General features: G+C 46.9%; 1 protein-coding gene across 1 annotated transcript; it reads left to right on the top strand.

The window, feature by feature from the left end:
* Window positions 1–10,538: 10,538 nt before the first annotated feature.
* On the top strand, window positions 10,539–20,495 carry LOC123180542 (factor of DNA methylation 1). Its single transcript, XM_044592613.1, has 7 exons — window positions 10,539–10,727; window positions 11,976–12,868; window positions 13,020–13,201; window positions 18,366–18,455; window positions 18,546–18,833; window positions 18,916–19,122; window positions 19,915–20,495. Exons 2-7 carry the CDS (start codon window positions 12,004–12,006, stop codon window positions 20,146–20,148), a joined length of 1,866 nt encoding a protein of 621 aa, XP_044448548.1. The 5' UTR covers window positions 10,539–10,727; window positions 11,976–12,003; the 3' UTR covers window positions 20,149–20,495.
* Window positions 20,496–20,725: the final 230 nt, after the last annotated feature.

Raw genomic sequence — 20,725 nt, forward strand, 5'->3', positions numbered from 1 at the left:
AACGGGGGCATATGTCTCACCGTAGTCCATACCTTCGACTTGAGTGTAGCCTTGGGCGACGAGACATGCTTTGTTGTGAACGACTTGACCATCTTCGTCTTGCTTGTTGCGAAACACCCATTTGGTACCAATGATGTTGTGGTTGTTGTCGGGCTTCTCGACCAATGTCCACACTTGATTTCTCTCAAAGTTGTGTAGCTCTTCATGCATAGCATTTATCCAACCCGGATCTTCCAATGCTTCTTCAAACTTCATAGGTTCAATGCTAGAGATGAATGAATAATGTACAAAAAAATTAGCCAAACGAGTTTTAGAGCGAGTGATTCTCTCGGTTTGGATATCATTGAAGATTTGTTCGACGGGGTGGTCTCTTGAGACTCTTGCTCGAACTCGTGAGAGCTTTTGCTTGGGTCGGGGTGGAACATCTTCTTCATCATCTCGTTCTTCTTCTTGGCCTTCTTCATTGTTGATGTTGTCATTCTCTTGTCGTGGTGGAGAAGGAGGTTGATGAGGTTCATCTTGGTGTACTTCCTCATTTTGTTCATCTTGATGTGTCCCACTTGTGGATGCTTCCGTGTCAACTCTTGGTTCACCTTGTCGTGAGGTAGAAGCTTCCACTTGGACGGACGAGGTACTCTCCTTCACCTCCGTTGGACGAATCTTGCCAATAGACATGTCTTGGATTGCTTCTGAAGGGTCTTTGTCTCCTACATCAATTGGCAATTGCTCTACTTGCGAGCCATTAGATTCATCAAACTTCACATCTACCGTCTCTTCAACCTTTCGGGTGAAATTGTTGTAGACACGGTAAGTGTGAGAGTTTGAGCCATAACCAAGTAGGAAACCCTCATGAGATTTAGGAGCAAATTTAGAACGACGATGCTTATCAAGAATGTAACACTTTGAGCCAAATACTCGAAAGTATCCAACTTGGGGTTTGTTACCGATGAGGAGCTCGTATGCCGTCTTGCCGAGTAGCTTGTGAAGATACAAGCGATTTGTTGCATGACAAGCTATCTCAACCGCTTCTGCCCAAAAGTGTTTTGGAGTCTTGTACTCATCAAGCATCATTCTTGCCATCTCAATAAGAGTTCGGTTCTTCCTCTCAACAACTCCATTTTGTTGAGGCGTGTACGTAGCCGAGAACTCATGTGAAATCCCCTCTTCGTCAAGAAAGGTATCCACATTTGTGTTCTTGAACTCCGTTCTGTTGTCGCTGCGAACCTTCTTGATCTTCACTTCAAATTGATTTTGGGCCTTCCTAGCGAAGTTCTAGAAGATCTTTTGGACCTGCGATTTATCATCAAGAAAGAACACCCACGTAAATCTTGAAAAATCATCGACTATGACTAGACCGAATGAGTTACCGCTGAGACTTTTGTAGGCATTGGGACCAAAAAGATCCATATGAAGTAGCTCGAGCGGTCTTCTCATGGTCATTATGTTCTTCATGGGGTGACTTCCTCCTACTTGTTTTCCTACTTGACAAGCACTGCACAATCTATCCTTGTCAAATATAACATCTTTCACTCCAAGGATATGATTACCTTTAATAAGCATCTCAAGATTTCACATGCCCACATGACCTAAACTTCTATGCCACAACCAACCTTTCAAAGATTTAGCAATAAAGCAAGTTCTAGGTTGAGCCTTTTTAGTGAAGTCAACAATGTAAAGATCACCTCTACGTATTCCGGTAAAGACCATTTTATGATTATCTCTACGAAACACTTGGCAATCTACTTCAGTAAATAGGACATTGAAACCAAAGTCAGCAAGTCTAGATACGGGAAGTAAATTGTAGCCAAGAGATTCAACGAGTATAACATTTTGTATGGAGCTATCATGTGAGATGGCCACCTTACCAAGGCCAACCACCTTACCCTTTGAGTTATCACCAAAAGTGACATACTTCCGAGGGCCGTCGTTTTCAGCAAGCTCACGAAACATATCCTTATCTCCGGTCATATGATCAGTACATCCACTATCAAGGACCCATTCCTTTCCTCCAGCCATGTAGCCGCGAAGATTAGCCATAAGACCAAAGTGTCTCATAGACTCATCGAGATCAAAGTCACTATCATCATCCTCATCATAGTATCGATGTTCAACATCGTCTTGTGATAGATCAATTCCTAGAGAGAGTGATTCATTAGATAAATGATCATCACAATAATCATCTTTATGAATTCTAATGACTTCAGAGATGATATTGCTAATGATTCCAACATCTCCTTTGGCACGCATGAGATTAGTAAGTTCAAATAGACAATCACCAAACCTAGGATCATTGGAATTCATCTTACTCAAGGAAATAGACTTATGAAGGATCTTATCTAAGTTTTGCAAGGAATAGTTTGGAAATCGTTACTCAAGAAATCTCCATATAGTGTAGGCACAATCAAGAGTAGGTAAGCTAGCAATCAAATTTTTGGGCAATGCTCTAATGATAAGATTGATAGTTCTAAGATTGCAAATCATGTCAAGATCCTCATCGGGAGTGGGATGCAAAGGATCATTAGGGGAAATGCAAGGACTAGTAATGTACTTGTTCAAGTGATATTCATTGAAAATCTCAATCATCTCATTTTTTCACTCATGAAAGTACTCTCCATCAAGTATAGGCACTCTATGTCTAAGACTCCCCAACGTAGACACATCCATCTTCCTCCAAAGGTGTTTAAACCAAAGCAATGGAGACCAATGCTCTGATACCAATTGAAAGGATCGAGAAGAGGTGTCTAGAGGGGGGTGAATAGACTCTTAACAATAAAAAGTTACAATTTTTATTTTCTTCAAGTTGAGGTAGAGTTTTGGCACAAGTTTAAGCATTCACAATACATATCAAGCAAGCATGGCAAGAGTATATGAGCATCGGAAAGTAAAGCATGCACTTTGCAAGAATGTAAAGGGATGGGATTGGAGTGTGCAAACGCAATTGAAGACACGGAGATTTTTGGCGTGGTTCCGATAGGTGGTGCTATCGTACATCCACGTTGATGGAGACTTCAACCCACGAAGGGTAACGGTTGCGCGAGTCCACGGAGGGCTCCACCCATGAAGGGTCCATGAAGAAGCAACCTTGTCTATCCCACCATGGCCATCGCTCACGAAGGACTTGCCTCACTAGGGTAGATCTTCACGAAGTAGGCGATCTCCTTGCCCGTACAAACTCCTTGGTTCAACTCCACAATCTTGACGGAGGCTGCCAAGTGACACCTAACCAATCTAGGAGACACCACTCTCCAAAAGGTAATAGATGGTGTGTTGATGATGAACTCCTTGCTCTTGTGCTTCAAATGATAGTCTCCCCAACACTCAACTCTCTCTCACAGATTTGGATTTGGCCGAAAGATGATTTGAGTGGAAAGCAAGTTGGAGAAGGCTAGAGATCAAGATTCATATGGTTGGAATGGGATATCTTGACCTCAACACATGAGTAGGTGGTTCTCTCTCAGAAAATGTATGATGGAAGTGTAGGCATGTTCTGATGGCTCTCCTCACGAATGAAGAGTGGGTGGAGGGGTATATATAGCCTCCACACAAAATCTAGCCGTTACACACAAATCACCAAACTCGGTGGGACCGAATCAGAAAACTCGGTCAGACCGATTCAGTTCATAATGTGACCGTTAGGCATTTCGGTGGGACAGATATTATCAACTCAGTGGGACCGATGTGCTAGGGTTAGGGTAAAACCTCATCTCGGTTTGACCGATTACACAAACTCGGTGGGACCGATTTTGGTAAAGAGCTAACCAGAGAGTTGGTCAAGCAAACTCGGTGAGACCGATTGCAAATCTCGGTGGGACCGAAATAAATGCAACAGGCACCAGAGAGTTTCCAAGCCCATCTCGGTGAGACCGGGATCCCATCGGTGAAACCGAATTGATTAGGGCTTGTGGAAGTGGCTATGTCAAATGAACTCGGTGGCGCCGGATAGAAAGTTTCGGTGGGGCCGAGTTTGACTTTTGGTTTGGGACATATGTGGATATGAGAAAGTGGTTGAGGGTTTTGGAGCATATCACTAAGCACTTTGAGCAAGTAAGCCATTATGCAACACCTCACCCCCTTTTAATAGTATTGGCTTTCCTATGGACTCAATGTGATCTTGGATCACTAAAAGTAAAATGTAGAATCTTGAGCTTTTGAGTTTGAGCCAATCCTTTGTCCTTAGCATCTTGAAGGGGTTCCACATCCTCTTGTCCACGCCACTCCATCTGTTGAACTTGTCTGAAATACACTAGATGAAAACATTAGTCCAACAAGAGATATGTTGACATTAATTACCAAAACCACCCAGGGAGCACTTGTGCTTTCAGGGTGGCGCCCCCTTCCCAAGTCCAATTCGGCCTCCTCCCTTGTGGGGGGCGCACCAGCCCCTTGTGGGCTGGTTAGCCTCCCTCCTATGGCCCATAAGGCCCATATCTTTCCCCGGGGGGTTCCGGTAACCCCTCCGGTACTCCGGTATGTACCCGGTACACTCCGGAACCCTTCCGGTGTCCGAATACTACCTTCCAATATATCAATCTTTACCTCTCGGCCATTTCGAGACTCCTCGTCATGTCCGTGATCTCATCCGGGACTCCGAACAAACTTCAGTCATCAAATCACATAACTCATAATACAAATCGTCATCGAACGTTAAGCGTGCGGACCGTACGGGTTCGAGAACTATGTAGACATGACCGGGACACATCTCCGGTCAATAACCAATAGCAGAACCTGGATGCTCATATTGGCTCCTACATATTCTACGAAGATCTTTATCGGTCAAACCGCATAACAACATACGTTATTCCCTTTGTCATCGGTATGTTACTTGCCCGAGATTCGATCGTCGGTATCATCATACCTAGTTCAATCTCGTTACCGACAAGTCTCTTTACTCGTTCCTTAATGCATCATCCCGCAACTAACTCATTAGTCACATTGCTTGCAAGGCTTATAGTGATGAGCATTACCGAGAGGGCCCAGAGATACCTCTCCGATACACGGAGTGACAAATCCTAATCTCGATCTATGCCAACTCAACAAACACCTTCGGAGACACCTGTAGAGCATCTTTATAATCACCCAGTTACGTTGTGACGTTTGATAGCACACAAGGTGTTCCTCCGGTATTCGGGAGTTGCATAATCCCATAGTGAGAGGAATATGTATAAGTCATGAAGAAAGCAATAGCAATAAAACTAAACGATCATTATGCTAAGCTAACGGATGGGTCTTGTCCATCACATCATTCTCTAATGATGTGATCTCGTTCATCAAGTGACAACACATGTCTATGGTTAGGAAACTTAACCATCTTTGATTAACGAGCTAGTCAAATAGAGGCATACTAGGGACACTCTGTTTGTCTATGTATTCACACATGTACTAAGTTTCCGGTTAATACAATTCTAGCATGAATAATAAACATTTATCATGATATAAGGAAATATAAATAACAATTTTATTATTGCCTCTAGGGCATATTTCCTTCAAAAATCTGTCAGAAAATCAAGAAACTCTGGAGTAATAGCGTTGGATTATATCCAGATTGCTAAAAATCTGGCAGACCCTTCTACGAAAGGGCTATCACTGATTGTGATAGAAAATGCATCGAGGGAGATGGGCATGAGACCCACGTAAGTTGCCATGGGGGTAATCCAACCTATGTGATCGGAGATCCCGTGAATTTGGACCTGGGAAAACAATCTAGCGGTCAACTGAGGAGAGTATCCTCAATTAACACACTCCGTTGGAGATGCAACAATACTCTCAAATCTGTAAGGCGGGCTGACTTTTGTCTTAATGTGTTCCAAAGCTTATGTAAGAAAGATGCTAACCTACAGAGCATTCTTTGGAGGAACACACCTATGTGAGCCCGACTGCTGATCACAGTCTATGAGATCGGGTAATCTCTAGGAAGCTCATGAGAAGGTAAGGAGTATGACTAATAAGCTCCACCCATGGGGTTTAACCTCCGGTAGCCACATATTAGCTGACAATAGGCGAAACTTCTGCACACCAAACTGACAATTCAAGGCATAGTCCATTGTTCAGTTGTGAAGAAGTCTAATCTTATTGCTCTAGGTGAAAGTTCAACTTAACAGTCTCCACTGAAAATTCTGGTATATCAAACATTGTTTGGAACAGTTGACAAAGTTATGTGCCTCGAGATCTGGTGGGGGATCGATGGATTATAGATGGGCTTAGGCCCACATAAGACAATAATCCCTGGTTAATCTCTAAGACCCATTTAAGTACATGGCAAGCAGTGAGAAGTTTAGTACCATACTGGTAGTGGAGTGAGAGTGAGACCTTTTCTATAAGGGCTGCTCTACTACATGCCATTAGGAGCTTGAGAAGAGGAGATGTACACGCGCGCTCCTCCTCCTCCGCCGCCCGCCTCGCCACGCCTCGCCTCATCACGACCCGCGCGCCACGGGTTGCGGGGATGAGCCGAGCCGAAGCTTATTTTTGTCGGTCAGGAATAGTTAATTAATCTCGGATCAATTAACGAGTCACTACAGTAGTGCCACTGTTCAAGACGTTGGGCCGTGGGCTGTTCCTGGACTCGGCCGTGGGCCTGAGCCCAGGCCCATCTACCCAACGGCCTATATAAGAAGGCTCCGGCCAGTGGAGTGAATCCTAACTCGGTTCACTCACCCCCTCTCGCACAACCCTAGCCGTCATCTACTGTTCCTCTCTATGTGCTGCCTCCGGCGATTCAATCCCGACGACCGCGTGCATGGTTGGTCGGGAGAGCAGGTGGCTCCGGAACCCTGTCGTTCGAGATCCTACCTGGGAGAACGGCAATAAGGTTTTTGGGGAGTGTCTGGACGCGACTGCTCCCGACCCGTCCCCGTCTCCGTCCGTCTTTGCTTCTACTACTTCCCCTACATCGACTCCATGGCTGATGACGAAGCCGCCAAGAAGAAGGCCTCAGCCGATGCTGAGGCTGTCGCTGGCCCGCTGCCGTCGCCGCGTTGGTCTGGCCAACCGGAGGGTATGACCCGTTCATCCCCTATTTGCTCGTTCATTTGATGGTCGTATATATGTTGTTCATAGATATTTCGGTTCTATATATTGTACATGCTCACATGCTTACGTATTGATATGAGATGCATATCGTATTTGACATGTTTACTGTATACTCGTGGATTAGAATCAGGGCCGGTCCTGAGATTTCGGGGGCCCGGGGCAAGACAGCGAAAAGGGGCCCTAAAGCCACATTTTTCTCTATTTCAATTCAACGCAATACTCGATGTTGGACACAAAAAATAAATACTCGATGCACTATAATTGGTGTTGCCTTGTCATGTCAACTATCCAACAAATAAAGGTCATAGACATTCACAGAAAATTTGGTCGTTTTTCAATCCGCACTTATATTTTTCTATTAGGTTCGTGCCTACTTAATATTTTCTCACTAGGTTGTTCCTGAACGGTAACAAAAGACATTCCTCGGAATTTCTAGTAGAAGTACTTGTATTAGTTCTAGAAATATGCCAATATCTCCTTTCTTAAACTCAATCAACTCATATGCAAGGTTATTTTCTTTACTCATTACCTGATGGATACTTTGTAGATAACATCTTGCTAATTAGCACACAAACATATGAAACAAGAAATTAAAAACACAGTTTGTTTTGAGGGTCATTAAAAACTCAGTTAGTAAAATAAAAATTGGTAACAAAAGCTTGGAACGAGGTAGGTACCTGGTAGAAAATAAAAAATTGCAAGATTTCGCTTCTGCTTACTAGTCACGAACAAAAAACAGAGCTCCTCTTCTCTAATCCCAAACAACACAAGAAATTGGAGGGTGAGAAAGAGATATGTACGGGGATGATCTTCATGAAACCAAAGAACGATCTATAAAGACTTATAGAAAAAGAGGGATTTGCATTGAAGAGGAGGTTGATTGAGATCTGAAAATTTGTACTCGGAGTACCTTCTTCCACTAATCACGCACAGGGCATAGCAGCAGAAAAATCACGAATAGAAGACACGGGCGGGACGCAGTCGATCTTGGGGCTGATTCGTTGCCCATGGGAGAAGCGGAGTAGTGGAAGAAGAAGATTGCGCCGAGAATATTGCAATCTGTTACCTTTTTCCCATCTGATTAGAATAAATCTATCTATTACATTTTTAGGCGAGTCTATCACGTAAGTATGGAAACATATCCGTCGGGGGCCCCTTCGTACTCGTCGTTAGGGGAGTCTATCACGTAAGTATGGAAACCAATCCATCGGGGGCCCCTTCGCCATCGGGGGCCCGGGGCGGCCGCCTCTATCATACCGACTTGATATCATGGATTTTGATATATTTCTCTATAAATTTGATCAAATTTAAATAGTTTGACTTTTCAAAATAGTTATATACCTTATATTTTAAAAACATAATGCATTTTTTAAGAAACTCAACAACACCAATAACGCAGTAAAGCGCATCTAACCCTTCTAATAAATATTAATCACAAAAGACAATCTAGCTGGCTTTCTCCTGATTGGTTTTTTGAGCGGATGCATGCGTGGTGAAGCATCCTCATTGTTTCTTTGATGTGTAACATGAGAAAACTAATTTATAGATCAATGATTAAGCAATCTATTGAATAATCTCATTCCTTGCGTGGAACCAGGCAGTTGCCAAACAAGTCGCTAGACACCCCATGGATCGCATTGCATGTCGCCAAGTGCACCATCGAACTCGCATCTCATGCCGGATGGAATTGCTCTCTCCGTAGTCTATCGGCCTGATTGATCTCTCGGTAGAGGCTATATGCTGATAACGTGTTGTAAGCGAAAATAAATGAGACAAATGAAGAGTACAAATAATTCACTAGTTTCGTTGTAATATGAGAGACTGACTTATATACATTTTTTTGACAAATGGTGGATTTTATTGCCTCAAAATAAAGCATCAAGAGAATACAACCTCACACCTGGCTTCTGCATAATCAGAATGCACACAACCAACACCTACACACGCACACAAAAAACACGCCGGCAAATAGCAAAGTCATATAAGACCAAAGATATACTTAGGCTAGGAAAAAGAAAACCAAAGCGATCTGATCCGTGATCGGCACACTACAGTGATGACCATATCCACACCAACCATCTTATGACATCACAAAGACAACGATGTTTTTCAACAACAACGCCTTCAGAAAGGGAGTGACGCTCAAGCGCCATCGTTACCGGATCCAACCACCCACGACCAGAATCTAGATTTTCACCCTTAAGAACCAGTCTAGGCATATCCGAGCAATGCCTTCAACAAGATAACGACGTAGAAACTCGCCATTGCCAGGTATAACCAACTTGGGTCAAGACCTAGGCTTTCACCCCGGAGCTTGAGTCTGGGTGCTTCAGTAATAGCACCATCAAAGCCACAAATGTGTTGTCGCCACCACTTTTTCGCGAAACCAGCAACTACATACGATGTGTGCCCGCTGCAGCTGCACAACCATCCCTTTACATCAAGTCATTGTCCATAGCTTGCATCTCAGCACGAAGTCAACCACCAGATCAGCAAGACCGCCGCCGCAAGCCGGAGTGGTCATCGAGAACCAATATCGATGGCGGAGCGCAACACTGCCAACTACCACCTCGCCGGAAAGAGCTCTACTCATGCTCATCGGCCTTGGGCCGACATTGTCGGAGGTAGAGCGCAAAAGACAGATCAGCATCGCCGAGACGCGCCCACCGAACCCAGCCACCGCTAAAGCCTCGAGACCGCACCTCATCACAGCCGATGTCGTCCAACAACACGTGCTCCGACGCCAATGCATGTGCTCACCATAATGGAGCGAGCCCGGCAGAGGTAGGCCATCAGACCAGCAGCAGGCTGCCGAGTCCAGGGCGCTCTGGCCATCCCACGCGGATGTATAACACGCTGCCGCCAAGCCCTTCATCTGGCCGTCCTTGTCGGATCTCATATAAGGCGAAGAGCACGCCAAGGCGCATCTCAAGTCACCACCACAACCAGCAGGGACACCCATCGGCCGACGTCCTTGTCGCTGCCCACGCAGCCGAAGTGGAACGCCGCCGCCCACAGCCGCGCTGAACTCGCGACCATCCCCGAGGCCGCCGCCCTGAGTTCCCAACACCGCCACCAGAACGACGCACTGGCGCCCCCTCCCCCTTTGAGGCAGGAGCCTGCCGCCACCGCGGCCAACGCCAGCGGCAACGGCGGCAGGGTAAGAACGAATTTGGCCCTCCTCTAGCGGCTAGGTTAGACGCCCCGGTGCCGCGAGGAGCGGCACGGGAGCGAGCGAAGGGTTATGCCACCTTTTCCCTTGTGTAGTTGACCCGGCCGACTTATATACGTGATAAGACGATGTGTTGGAGAGATATCTCTTTCTAACGACATCTCTTGAAAAGCATTCCTTTCATATAGTTGATCACATATTTTATTTTCTCAATATTTGCGAAGCCCGCGGAAAGAAAGCCAGTAAAAATCTTCTCTGGGTAGAAAATGGGGAGTATTAATTCCAGTGTCAAAAAAAGAGATCGAATTTCAAGCGCAGAGCCCACGTGCCGCTCCCCTCCGCTTTTCCGTCCTCCAATTTACCACACCGAACGACTCCCCCCTCCCCTCCCACCACCTTCGCTAGTTCGCAGCAATTCCCCTGCTCGCTTCCAGTCTTTTCCCCTTCCGGCCAAGAAAGCTCATCGGCCGGCGCGACGAGGCCACCCACGCGCAAACCCCCGCCGCGCCGCTCTGCTTCGCCCCAGGTGAGAACGGACGGACGGACGGAACCTCTCTCCTTCCTCCCTCGACGCCGCATTACCACCCCCGTCGACCATTGGCGCAAAACCCTCAAACCCTACCTTTTACACTTGAGCCGGGGAGGTTCTTCCTTTCTTTCCTCTTCAAGAACATTTCCCTCGTTTGGGGCGTGATGCCTAGTTTATCCGTCCTCTTTCTTCGTTGGGGTTTTCTGCTCTGCTCCGATCGAACCGGCCGCCGCGAAATCGCTTCCTTTTTTTTTGGTCTGCGTGCGATTTTGAACCCGGCTACGGTGGATTTCATCCGTTCCCTTTCGGTATCTCCTTGTGTACTTTGATTCCTGGCTCTTGTACTTTCCTCGATCCCTTTCGGGGGAGCTCGATTCTTCAACTTCTTTTTTTTTCATTTTTTTTAACTTTTTTATGTGACATGATTGACGGGACTGGGGAGGGCTTGCAAGAAACGAACAAATGCAGGAGGATCAGAGCAGGTGGCCCCAAATTTCGCGGGAATGTGTTTACTTTCTTCTTCCCGGCCGGCTCCTCTGTTCTTCAGTTTGGGAGGAGCCCTGTTACACAAACCCTCGTGCATGCTGAACTTGTCCTGTAGCTTAATCAATTGCATTACCACACTAGTTAAACCTTGTTGGAACAGAAACCTATGTTAGGACTTACGGCATGGATGATTGGCTGTTTTCATAAGCTATTGCGACCTCATCGCTGGCCGGACACTGGAGTTCACAATACAGATTAAGCTTCCTTTGATTTCTGAAAGAGGCTTGTGGAATACAGGCACTAGGTGTTATTCTAGTATTGACTGTTGCTCATGGTATATGCTGCATATTGCAAGATTGTATAGTATTATCCACACAAATCTTATTAAATCACATGACTTACACAGTATCAAACTTGTTAAACCTTGTTGGAACAGAAGCCAATGTAATGATGGGGTGATTAGCTGTATACGTAAGTGATTACAACCACATTGATGCTCGCTATAGTATGGAATACAGATTATTGAGTTCATCAAGTTCGTGCTATGCTTAGATTTAGTACGGCAAGAGGCTTGTATGGAATGTATGACTGAACATGTACCCAGCTTCTCTTTTTGTATCTTGTTTCCTGTGTTAGGCGTCATTCTAGTATATTGCTCATGTATATGCAACTACATCTTTAGCTTTCTGTAATATTTATTAGAAGCAGTTCTTAATATAACTTGATGAACACACCTTCCCTTTCTTTATTTCTCTCAAGGTTGTTGGGCTTTTCACGTCCCTTCGCAATGGACTATACATCGGATGGAGACTCAGAGCTTGAAGCTTATGGTTCTGACACTTATGCACTTCTGCTATCAGGAGATATAAAAGTGATGCATGATGGGAGTTCATACAAGTGCCCCTTTTGTTCGGTTGGAAATGGTGACTATAACATACATGAATTACTGCAGCATGCCTTGAGTGTGGGGGCTGCCCATGACCAGGAAGCAAAACAGAAGGTAGACCATCGAGCCCTTGCCAAGCATTTGAAGGATGAACCAGCTAAATCACATAGTCCACTGCTGAGGCCAATTATTATGGATCCACAGCCTCCTCAACATAAAAGGGATGAGCTGTTTGTCTGGCCCTGGATGGGTATCATAGTCAATATGCCTTCTGAATATGTTGGAAAAAGTGCAAACCGGCTGAAGGAGCATTTCTCCTGTTTTCATCCAGTTAAAGCACATCATGTGTACAGTAAAGGTTTTCCTACAGGTAATGCTATTGTTGAGTTTGGCAAGGACTTTGGTGGGTTTAGGAATGCACGAATATTTGAGAATCAGTTTGAGAAGAATGGGTATGGGAAAATGGGCTGGCAGGAAAAAGAGCGCAGAGGGTCAGAGCCTTTTGGATGGATCGCTAGGGCAGATGATTACAATGCTCCAGGGGCAATAGGGGACTTTCTAAAGAAAAATGGCGATCTGAAGACGGTTGACGGCGTTGAGAATGAAGAAAAAAATAAAAATGAGAAACTTGTGGCCAGTTTATCTTCTAAGGTTATTGAAAAGAATATGCATTTAGAAGCACTTGAATGTGAGTATCAGGAGAGAACTGTGTCATTGCAAAGGATGATGGAACAGAGGGAACATCAGCTCCAGTCATACAGCCAAGGTGCTTGCTAACCTTCTTGTAATTTATATGTGATATATTATCAATGTCAAGTAACTATATGCATCAGCTGATTTCTACCCTCTTGTTGATCATGCCGGTGTTTAAGCATTACAAAAAGGCTGATGTATGTTTTGAATTTCATCTGTCTTAGAACTCCAAAAGATGCGACAGTGCTCTGTCGAACATACACAAAAGATTGTTGACGAGAACAAGAAGCTGCGCTTTGATCTTCAGTCTATGACGCATGAGCTTGATGCAAGGTCCAAAGAACTTGATGAGTTGGCTGCACAGACTGATTGCGATAGAAGGAAGCTTGAACTGGAGAAGCAAAGGGTGAGGCATCTTGTCTTCGTATGATATTTTTCAATCAACAAGCCCATATAGCGACTTGTAAGTTACTGTAGTGTGTAGCTTCTTCTGTTCATGTACTTCTTACAGCTGTCGGTTACTATCGGATCTTCAACTGGCATTCCATAAAAAAAACTAGTTTAGTATATTCTTTGTTGACTTAAAGAAAAACTGGCATTGGGCGTCACCTTTTGTTCTAGATATCATGGAGCAGAACTTTTGGTGTTCGGATTGTTATACAGAACTAGCATGCTGTCCACACAAATGCACGTGCAACTTCTTTAATGTGTATATTTTTTCTGAAAGAGTAATATCCTTTCGTGGAAAATCAATATACTAGATGGAAATAAAACAACCTTGTAAAAATTATTCGTGAACTTAATTAACCATGCACCGCTTAGATTCTTATGCAAGATCGGACGGCCACCACGTGTGGAGCCCCGTTCCCTTGGTTCTACCAAACTTTTCTTGGATGTTCTGTCCATGGTGAGATATGAAATTGTTATACCCAACTCGGTGGTGTCATTAGTTCCCTGAGAACTCGATGCTCCGTGACTTGTTGAAATTTTTGTTTCAATATTGTGCCATTTTGGTTGCAAGATTGAGCCTGTACAAAATGAAAATTTAAGGAAGTCATAAACTTCAAAAAGACACTTAATTTGTATGAGTGGCTAAGATGACTATATGGCATGGTCAAAATCGGTGCAGAACATGATTAGATGTCAAAGTGAACAAACAAGAGAAACTAGGTGGCAATTGTACAGGGAAGACTATTTCTGTTTGATTGATATTATTACTGGAGGGGTGTCTCCAGGAATTTGGGGCCCGGGGCGAACTTCAAATTGCAGCTCCAATTCTTTTTTAAATAGTATAACTAATGGACTATCTTGAAAAAGTCTCATACCTACCCAAGAAATACATCATGCTAAAGCAGCCAAATATTTGCTGGAATACACAATATGAGTAGAACTGAAAATCTGTGTTGAACGATCAGACAAAATAGATAAAATATGACAAAAAATAATACGGGGATACAAAAGGGTACCTGATCAACAGGTTGCTTCGTCCGTGCATCCTATATGTGTAGACACTCCTGTTGCGGACATCGATGGAAAATATCATCATCTTGTTTTTCTACAACATGAAATCAAATTGAAATAAAAATGGAGGAAAATTGAGTTTAATGGTAAATGATTTGTTTTCACTTCAATTTCAGTTCAACGTTTAAGTGCATCAATTTATAAATCAACACATACAACATCAATTTGGAAATCAACACATACAACATGTCAGTTCAAATGCATCTGGTATTGTTAATTATATGTCTGTCTTGGTCCAAGAAATTACGCAGACGTTTGCTCTTGGCTTCCGAGGTGCATCCAATCATGGGTGAGGGGGAGGCAGGGTAAGGCGCCCATCAGCAGCAGTACAGGGGCTGGGCGGGTCGGCCATACGCTGGGGAGCACTTGCGGGAACGACATGATGGCACCAGCAATGGAGCAGCTAGCAGGCCGAGCTGGATTAGAGGATAGCAGCGGCCGGCAGCAGATTGCATTAGACCGTCAGCAGGATTAGAGGCGGCGCTAGCAAGCGGGAGGACTGGGGTGGGGGTTGGGGACTAGGGGAGAGCTGCGGCCCTAGGGCTTGCGGCAGTCTTGTGCAGAGATTGAGGGGGCGATCGCATCAAACTCAGGCGGCTCGCACACACGCACCTGCGCGGCAGTTTCTCCCCCGATCGGTGGCCCCATGATTTTGGGGGCCCTATGCGGTCGGCCACCTTGGCCGCCCTCATCGACGGGCCTGAGGCAACTGCATGAATGGGATGGGTGTCACTCGGAGCAGCATTGTTATGACTGGCATATTAGGGGCTTAGCCCAGTGGGTTGTGGCCCAAGTTATCTTATCGTTATTAGGGGCTTAGCCCAATTATCTTATCGTTATTAGGATCATTTGCTTAGGAGTCAAGTAAACCTCTCTATATAAGGAGAGGAGATGTATCAATCTAATCAAGCAAGAAGCAATCAGTATTTGCTCGGCTTCCCTTAGGGAGCCGGGAGACCTAACCCTTGCCGCCTCTTGTGCCGCCGTCGCCTCTTCTCCACCACGCAAGGACGGCGCCCAGCCGCCGGCCGCCGCGCCCTCGACCTCGTCTTCCTCCATCGTTCCCCTACAATCTCCGCCCTAGAACCGGCAGAACCCTAGCTCCTACCAATTTGGTATCAGGTAGCTCGGTTCCGATCATGTCTGCACCACCACCCAACCCGCCGTTGCCCGTCACCATCGCGCCGCTGCCTCTCTCCACCGCGCCGCTGCCTCTCCCCACCGCGCCGCTGGACTCCACCGCTAGCGCCTCCACCAGCCAGACGCCGCCGCCCTCCACCGCGCCGCCCGTCGCCATCTACTCGCCGGCGGAGATGACCGGGGTCCTCAACGACCTCGTCGCCTCTACCTGGCCGGACCCTACGGGCAGCCCCCGCCCTTGCAACCGGCCGCAGCGACCGGGCCAGCCGCCCTGCCCTGGTACGCGGCCACCACGGCGCCGATCGGGCCTCTACACCACCATTGGCCCGGTCAGTCGCCGTACGCGGCCACCACGGCGCCGATCGGGCCTCTACATCACGATTGGCCCGGTCAGTCACCGCCCGCTGTCTCCCTCCACTGGCCGCAGTGGCCGGCTCCGGCGATCGCCGCGCCCCCGACGCCTCCCGGGTTCGGGCAGCCGCAGCCCCAGCTGCCGGCCCCACCGCCGTTCGCTGCCGGCCCCACCGCCGTTCGCTGCCGGCCCCACCGCCGTCCGCTGCCGCGCCTCAATGGCCACAGTGGCCGGCCCCGGCCCTTGCTGCGCCCCCCACGCCACCCGGGTCCGTGCCGCCGCAGCCGCAGCTGCCGGGCCCGTCACCGCCCAACACGGGGCCCGGGTCACCCTCGCAGGGAGGCATGCCTATCCAGCAAGTGTGCTTCCCGCCGTCGCCATCCCCAATACCGGCCTGGCTGACCGGATCATCGCCGCCACCCGTCTACACGTCGGCTGGAGACTCGTCGGCACCCACTCTGCAGTTCGGCGATCCCTCCGGCTCGGCGGGGCACTCCACGGGCGGCGGCCGTACTGACCGGGCGCCCCAATCCTCGCTGCTTCACACCTCCGAGCCAGTCGGCCACGGCGCTCCGACTCAGACAGCGCCGCGGTTTGCCAAACTGGACTTCGCCACCTATGACGGCACGGAGGACCCCCTCAACTGGCTCAACCAGTGCGAGCAGTTCTTTCGCGGGCAACGCACCCTCGCCTCGGAGCATACCTGGCTCGCCTCTTACCACCTCCGCGGAGCGGCCCAGACCTGGTACTACGCCCTCGAGCAGGACGAGGGCAGCATGCCCCCTTGGGAGCGCTTCCGCGAGCTCTGCCTCCTTCGTTTTGGGCCACCGATCCGTGGGAGCCGCCTGGCAGAGCTAGGCCGCCTTCCCTTCACCTCCACGGTTCAGGACTTCGCCGACCGTTTCCAGGCCCTGGCATGCCACGCGTCGGGCGTGACGGCGCAGCAGCGGGCCGACCTCTTCGTCGGTGGACTTCTGGATCACATCCGCGTGACGTGAAGCTTCGGGGACCCCAGGATCTCCAGATGGCCATGTACTACGCCTGCGTGTTCGAACGCCGCGCGGCGGCCATCCAGCGGGCATCACCGTCCCGGGCTGCTGGGCTGCTACCCGGCCGGATGTTCCCGCGCAGGGTCGGCCTGTTTAGGCTTCCGCGGCACCCCTCGCTTCGACCGCGGCCCGCCCGTTCCACCGGCTCACCTCGGCCGAGCTACTCGAGCATCGCCGCCAAGGGTTGTGCTTTAACTGCGACGAGCCCTACACGCCCGGCCACGTCTGCCCGCGACTCTTCTACCTGGAGGCTGCAGACTACATTGAGGAGGACGCCGTCGCCGCCGACCTGGCCGCCCCAGCTGTCGCGAAGGTGTTTGACGTTGGTTGATCACCTTGAGGAGTTCAGCAAGCGCTTCCCCACCTTACAGCTCGAGGACGAGCTGTTTGTGCAGGCGGGGAGAAGTGTTATGACTGGCATATTAGGGGCTTAGCCCAGTGGGTTGTGGCCCAAGTTATCTTATCGTTATTAGGGGCTTAGCCCAATTATCTTATCGTTATTAGGATCGTTTGCTTAGGAGTCAAGTAAACCTCTCTATATAAGGAGAGGAGATGTATCAATCTAATCAAGCAAGAAGCAATCAGTATTTGCTCGGCTTTCCTTAGGGAGCCGGGAGACCTAACCCTTGCCGCCTCTTGCGCCGCCGCCGCCGCCTCTTCTCCACCACGCAAGGACGGCACCCAGCCGCCGGCCGCCGTGCCCTCGACCTCGTCTTCCTCCATCTTTCCCCTACAATCTCCGCCCTAGAACCGGCAGAACCCTAGCTCCTAACAAGCATAGTGGTTGCCTGGTTGGATCGTTGCTCAGGAGCCCAGGTTAATTTTGCTATGTGCCAATGTTCGGGTCCTATATGGCATGCCTCATCTTGTTTAGTCGTTCATTCTTTGTTAAATTTATAGATTTTGCCTATTACCATACATACACCAGGTGCAATTTTCATTTTTATCGTCTGAGTTTAAGTAACTACATATACTTCATAATGCAATCATTTTATTTTCAGTTAGTAACGAGAATATGTGGTGTGTTAGTCTTGTTTGTAGTGGCATACTTGGCCTTTGTTCAATAAGGTCATGTCTTTTTTTATTAGCGTCATACTTTTATATTCTTTTACTTAAATATCCATGTAACACTCAAATATGACATGATATGTAACTCAAATAAGCAGAAGCAGGTTTAGGCTTAAGTCACTAATTGGTTTAGTTTTCAATACATGTAGTTGTTTTTCTTTTCTACTTAGAGGTAGCAGGGCTTGATGGGTCAAGTCAAGTGGAGTCCCATATTATGAGATTCAAGGATTATGATTTAACGATAATGTAGATTATTGAACTGATTTTTGCTTTTGTTGTGTTATTTTCTAGTCGTCCTCTCTTTTTCCTGGTTGACCCATCATGTTCTTTTAGTATATAATTGATGTAACTGAATCTACCATCTGAGGATGGAAGCATAATAATGTAACTAAATCACTTTCATTAAAATGTCATTTAAGTTGTGTTTTGTTCTTGTACAGAATGCGACAAAGTCCAATCATCTTATGCTGGCAGAAATGGAGTATCAGAAAGCTAATGAGAATGTTCGCAAGCTTCTCGAACAACAACAGGTTAGTCCCTGCTGTGCGAATACATTTTCAAGCTGTTTTGTTTTTGATGACACAAGTTTTAAAGATGTCTATCCTGTGTATAAACTGCAGAAAGAGAAAGAAACTGCTTTAAACAATGCTAAGAAGTTGGAGGAACAGTTTCATGTGAAGCACAATCTTCAACTAGAAATAAAGCACCTGACAGGAAAATTGGAAGTGATAAAGCTCACACCAGGCAATGAAACTTCAGAAACAGGGAAAAGAATAGCTGAACTGACAGAGGAGCTGCAAGATAAGATCGATGAGATGGAATATACAGAAAACTACAACCAAGGTCTGATCTTGCAAGAAAAAAAGGCTGCTGTTGAGTTGCAAGAAGCTCGGAAATTTGTGTTAGATGTATGCTGCTTCTAATGCTCTACTGTGTAATTTGAGTGAGTGCACTAGTTGGTTTTTGTATTCATGTTTTGTTCGATTGCAGGCTCTACAGGACTTGGGCGGTCAGACCAGTGACAAAGCACACATAGGCATCAGGATGATGGGTGAGCTTGACTCAAAGGCATTTTTAAATGTGTGCAGGAAATATTTTCCAAACGATGATGCGGAAGTTGGAAGTGTTGAGATTTGTTCAAAGTGGCAGAACGAAATTAAAAATCCAGAATGGCGTCCTTTTAATGGAAAGGAATTGGTAAGAAATCCTTCTCTGTTTGTTACCTTACCACAACCATCCATTGAATCAAAGACGAGGCCTGATGTTGGGCAAAGGCAGGGGCCCAGGGGCTTCGGTTTGTTCTGCCCACATCCTGGGACGTCCATTGATCGGACGCATGACACTTTTTTTTTTTTTTTTTTTTTTTTTGCGGGGAAAAAGGAATTCTCATTACTCAAGGAGGCTTCTCAGCGAGAGCCAGGTTTACAACAAAGTCCATCCCGGCAGTAAGCCAGACTACTGTGCGCGGAGTGCTACGGCCATAGGCGGCCAGCTCATGACTAATCCTGTTCTGCAGACGGCTACAAAGAGTAAAAGAGATCTCCCTAGCATGACACTTTAACGCTCACCTCCTAGGAGGACTGTTCTATCTTTTCAATGAAATGAAACGCAAAGGTCCTTTGCGTTTTCTCGAAAAAAAGGAGGATCCCAATCCGCTTAGCAATCCTTGTAGGGATGCAGGCAGACACGTCTGTGATTGTCCGCATTTATGGTTTTTGTATTAGCTTTGTTTTAAAAGCAGCAGTTATTAGCTTCTTTTCGCTTTCGTGGACAGTCGCGGACAGCATGGATGCGCCCGCTTGCATCCCTAAATCCTTGTCATTGCATATTTAGACTTTGTGCAAATGACAAGTGCAACACCATTTTTTTTTGTTGCACCTTCAATTATATCACCTGGTTGGTACTTCTGAATTTCTAAGCTTTCTCCATCTTGCATATAAATATTTATTAGGATCGCTGATGCTGCACCTGGTGCATATTCTTGTGTAGGAAGTGATCAATGAGGATGACATGAAGCTCAAGGAGCTGAAAGAGGTGTACGGCGAGGAAGCATATGCTGCGGTGGTGACAGCGCTGATGGAGCTGAATGGCAGCGGCAGCAGCAGCGGCAGCAGGGTTCCTTTCCCGGAGCTATGGAACCAGAGGGAGGGGAGGAAAGCAAAATCCAAGGAAGCAGTCCAGCATGCCATCAAGCTGTTCAAGGCGAGCAAGAGACGGCGTTGAGCTGCTCAACGCTACGGTTTTCTCTAGAACCGACCCTAACTAAGCAGGACACCTTTCTATGTTTGCTCATATATTAAGTAGAGGGAAATGGTGGTGGAGCGACCTGTGCTTTTTGCAGTTATTACGTGGCTGGTAGCAGTTGTTCGTTGTCCATGGCTGGGCTGGCTGCTTGACTTGTCGTGTGTGTGTGTGATGAAACCCTCCAGCGTCTGAGACTCTTAGTGTTCTAATATGGGATGACACTTAACTGGTTAAGTGTTAGCTATATTTGGCTATGTGAAGGATTATGTTGTCAACTTCTTCCTAGGGGGAGAACTTTCGATCTATTTATCATTTGTCATGGCAGTAACAAGAACATCACAAGTAGTCCGTAGGTAATCTAGCGATGACTATAAGCATTGGAGCGGGTTGAAGGCGTGTCGCTGTTATCACACCTCTTTTACTGGATCCAGGCAAACTTTGTTGTTGGATTAGCACACTAAAAGAGAAGTTTAGATCGGAAGGGTTCAACCTGACACCACATGTACGGAGATGAATGACGATGGGATCCCAATAGATCCATTGAAGATCATTACCA

This window comes from Triticum aestivum, chromosome 1D (genome assembly GCF_018294505.1).
Source record: "Triticum aestivum cultivar Chinese Spring chromosome 1D, IWGSC CS RefSeq v2.1, whole genome shotgun sequence".
Classification (NCBI taxonomy): Eukaryota; Viridiplantae; Streptophyta; class Magnoliopsida; order Poales; family Poaceae; genus Triticum; species Triticum aestivum.

Coding starts and splice junctions, on each gene's coding strand:
- LOC123180542 (XM_044592613.1), top strand. CDS start 12,004: ATGGACTATACATCGGATGGAGACTCAGAGCTTGAAGCTTATGGTTCT. Junction 18,456..18,545: donor AGCTTCTCGAACAACAACAG/GTTAGTCCCTGC, acceptor TATAAACTGCAG/AAAGAGAAAGAAACTGCTTT. Junction 19,123..19,914: donor CTTTTAATGGAAAGGAATTG/GTAAGAAATCCT, acceptor ATTCTTGTGTAG/GAAGTGATCAATGAGGATGA.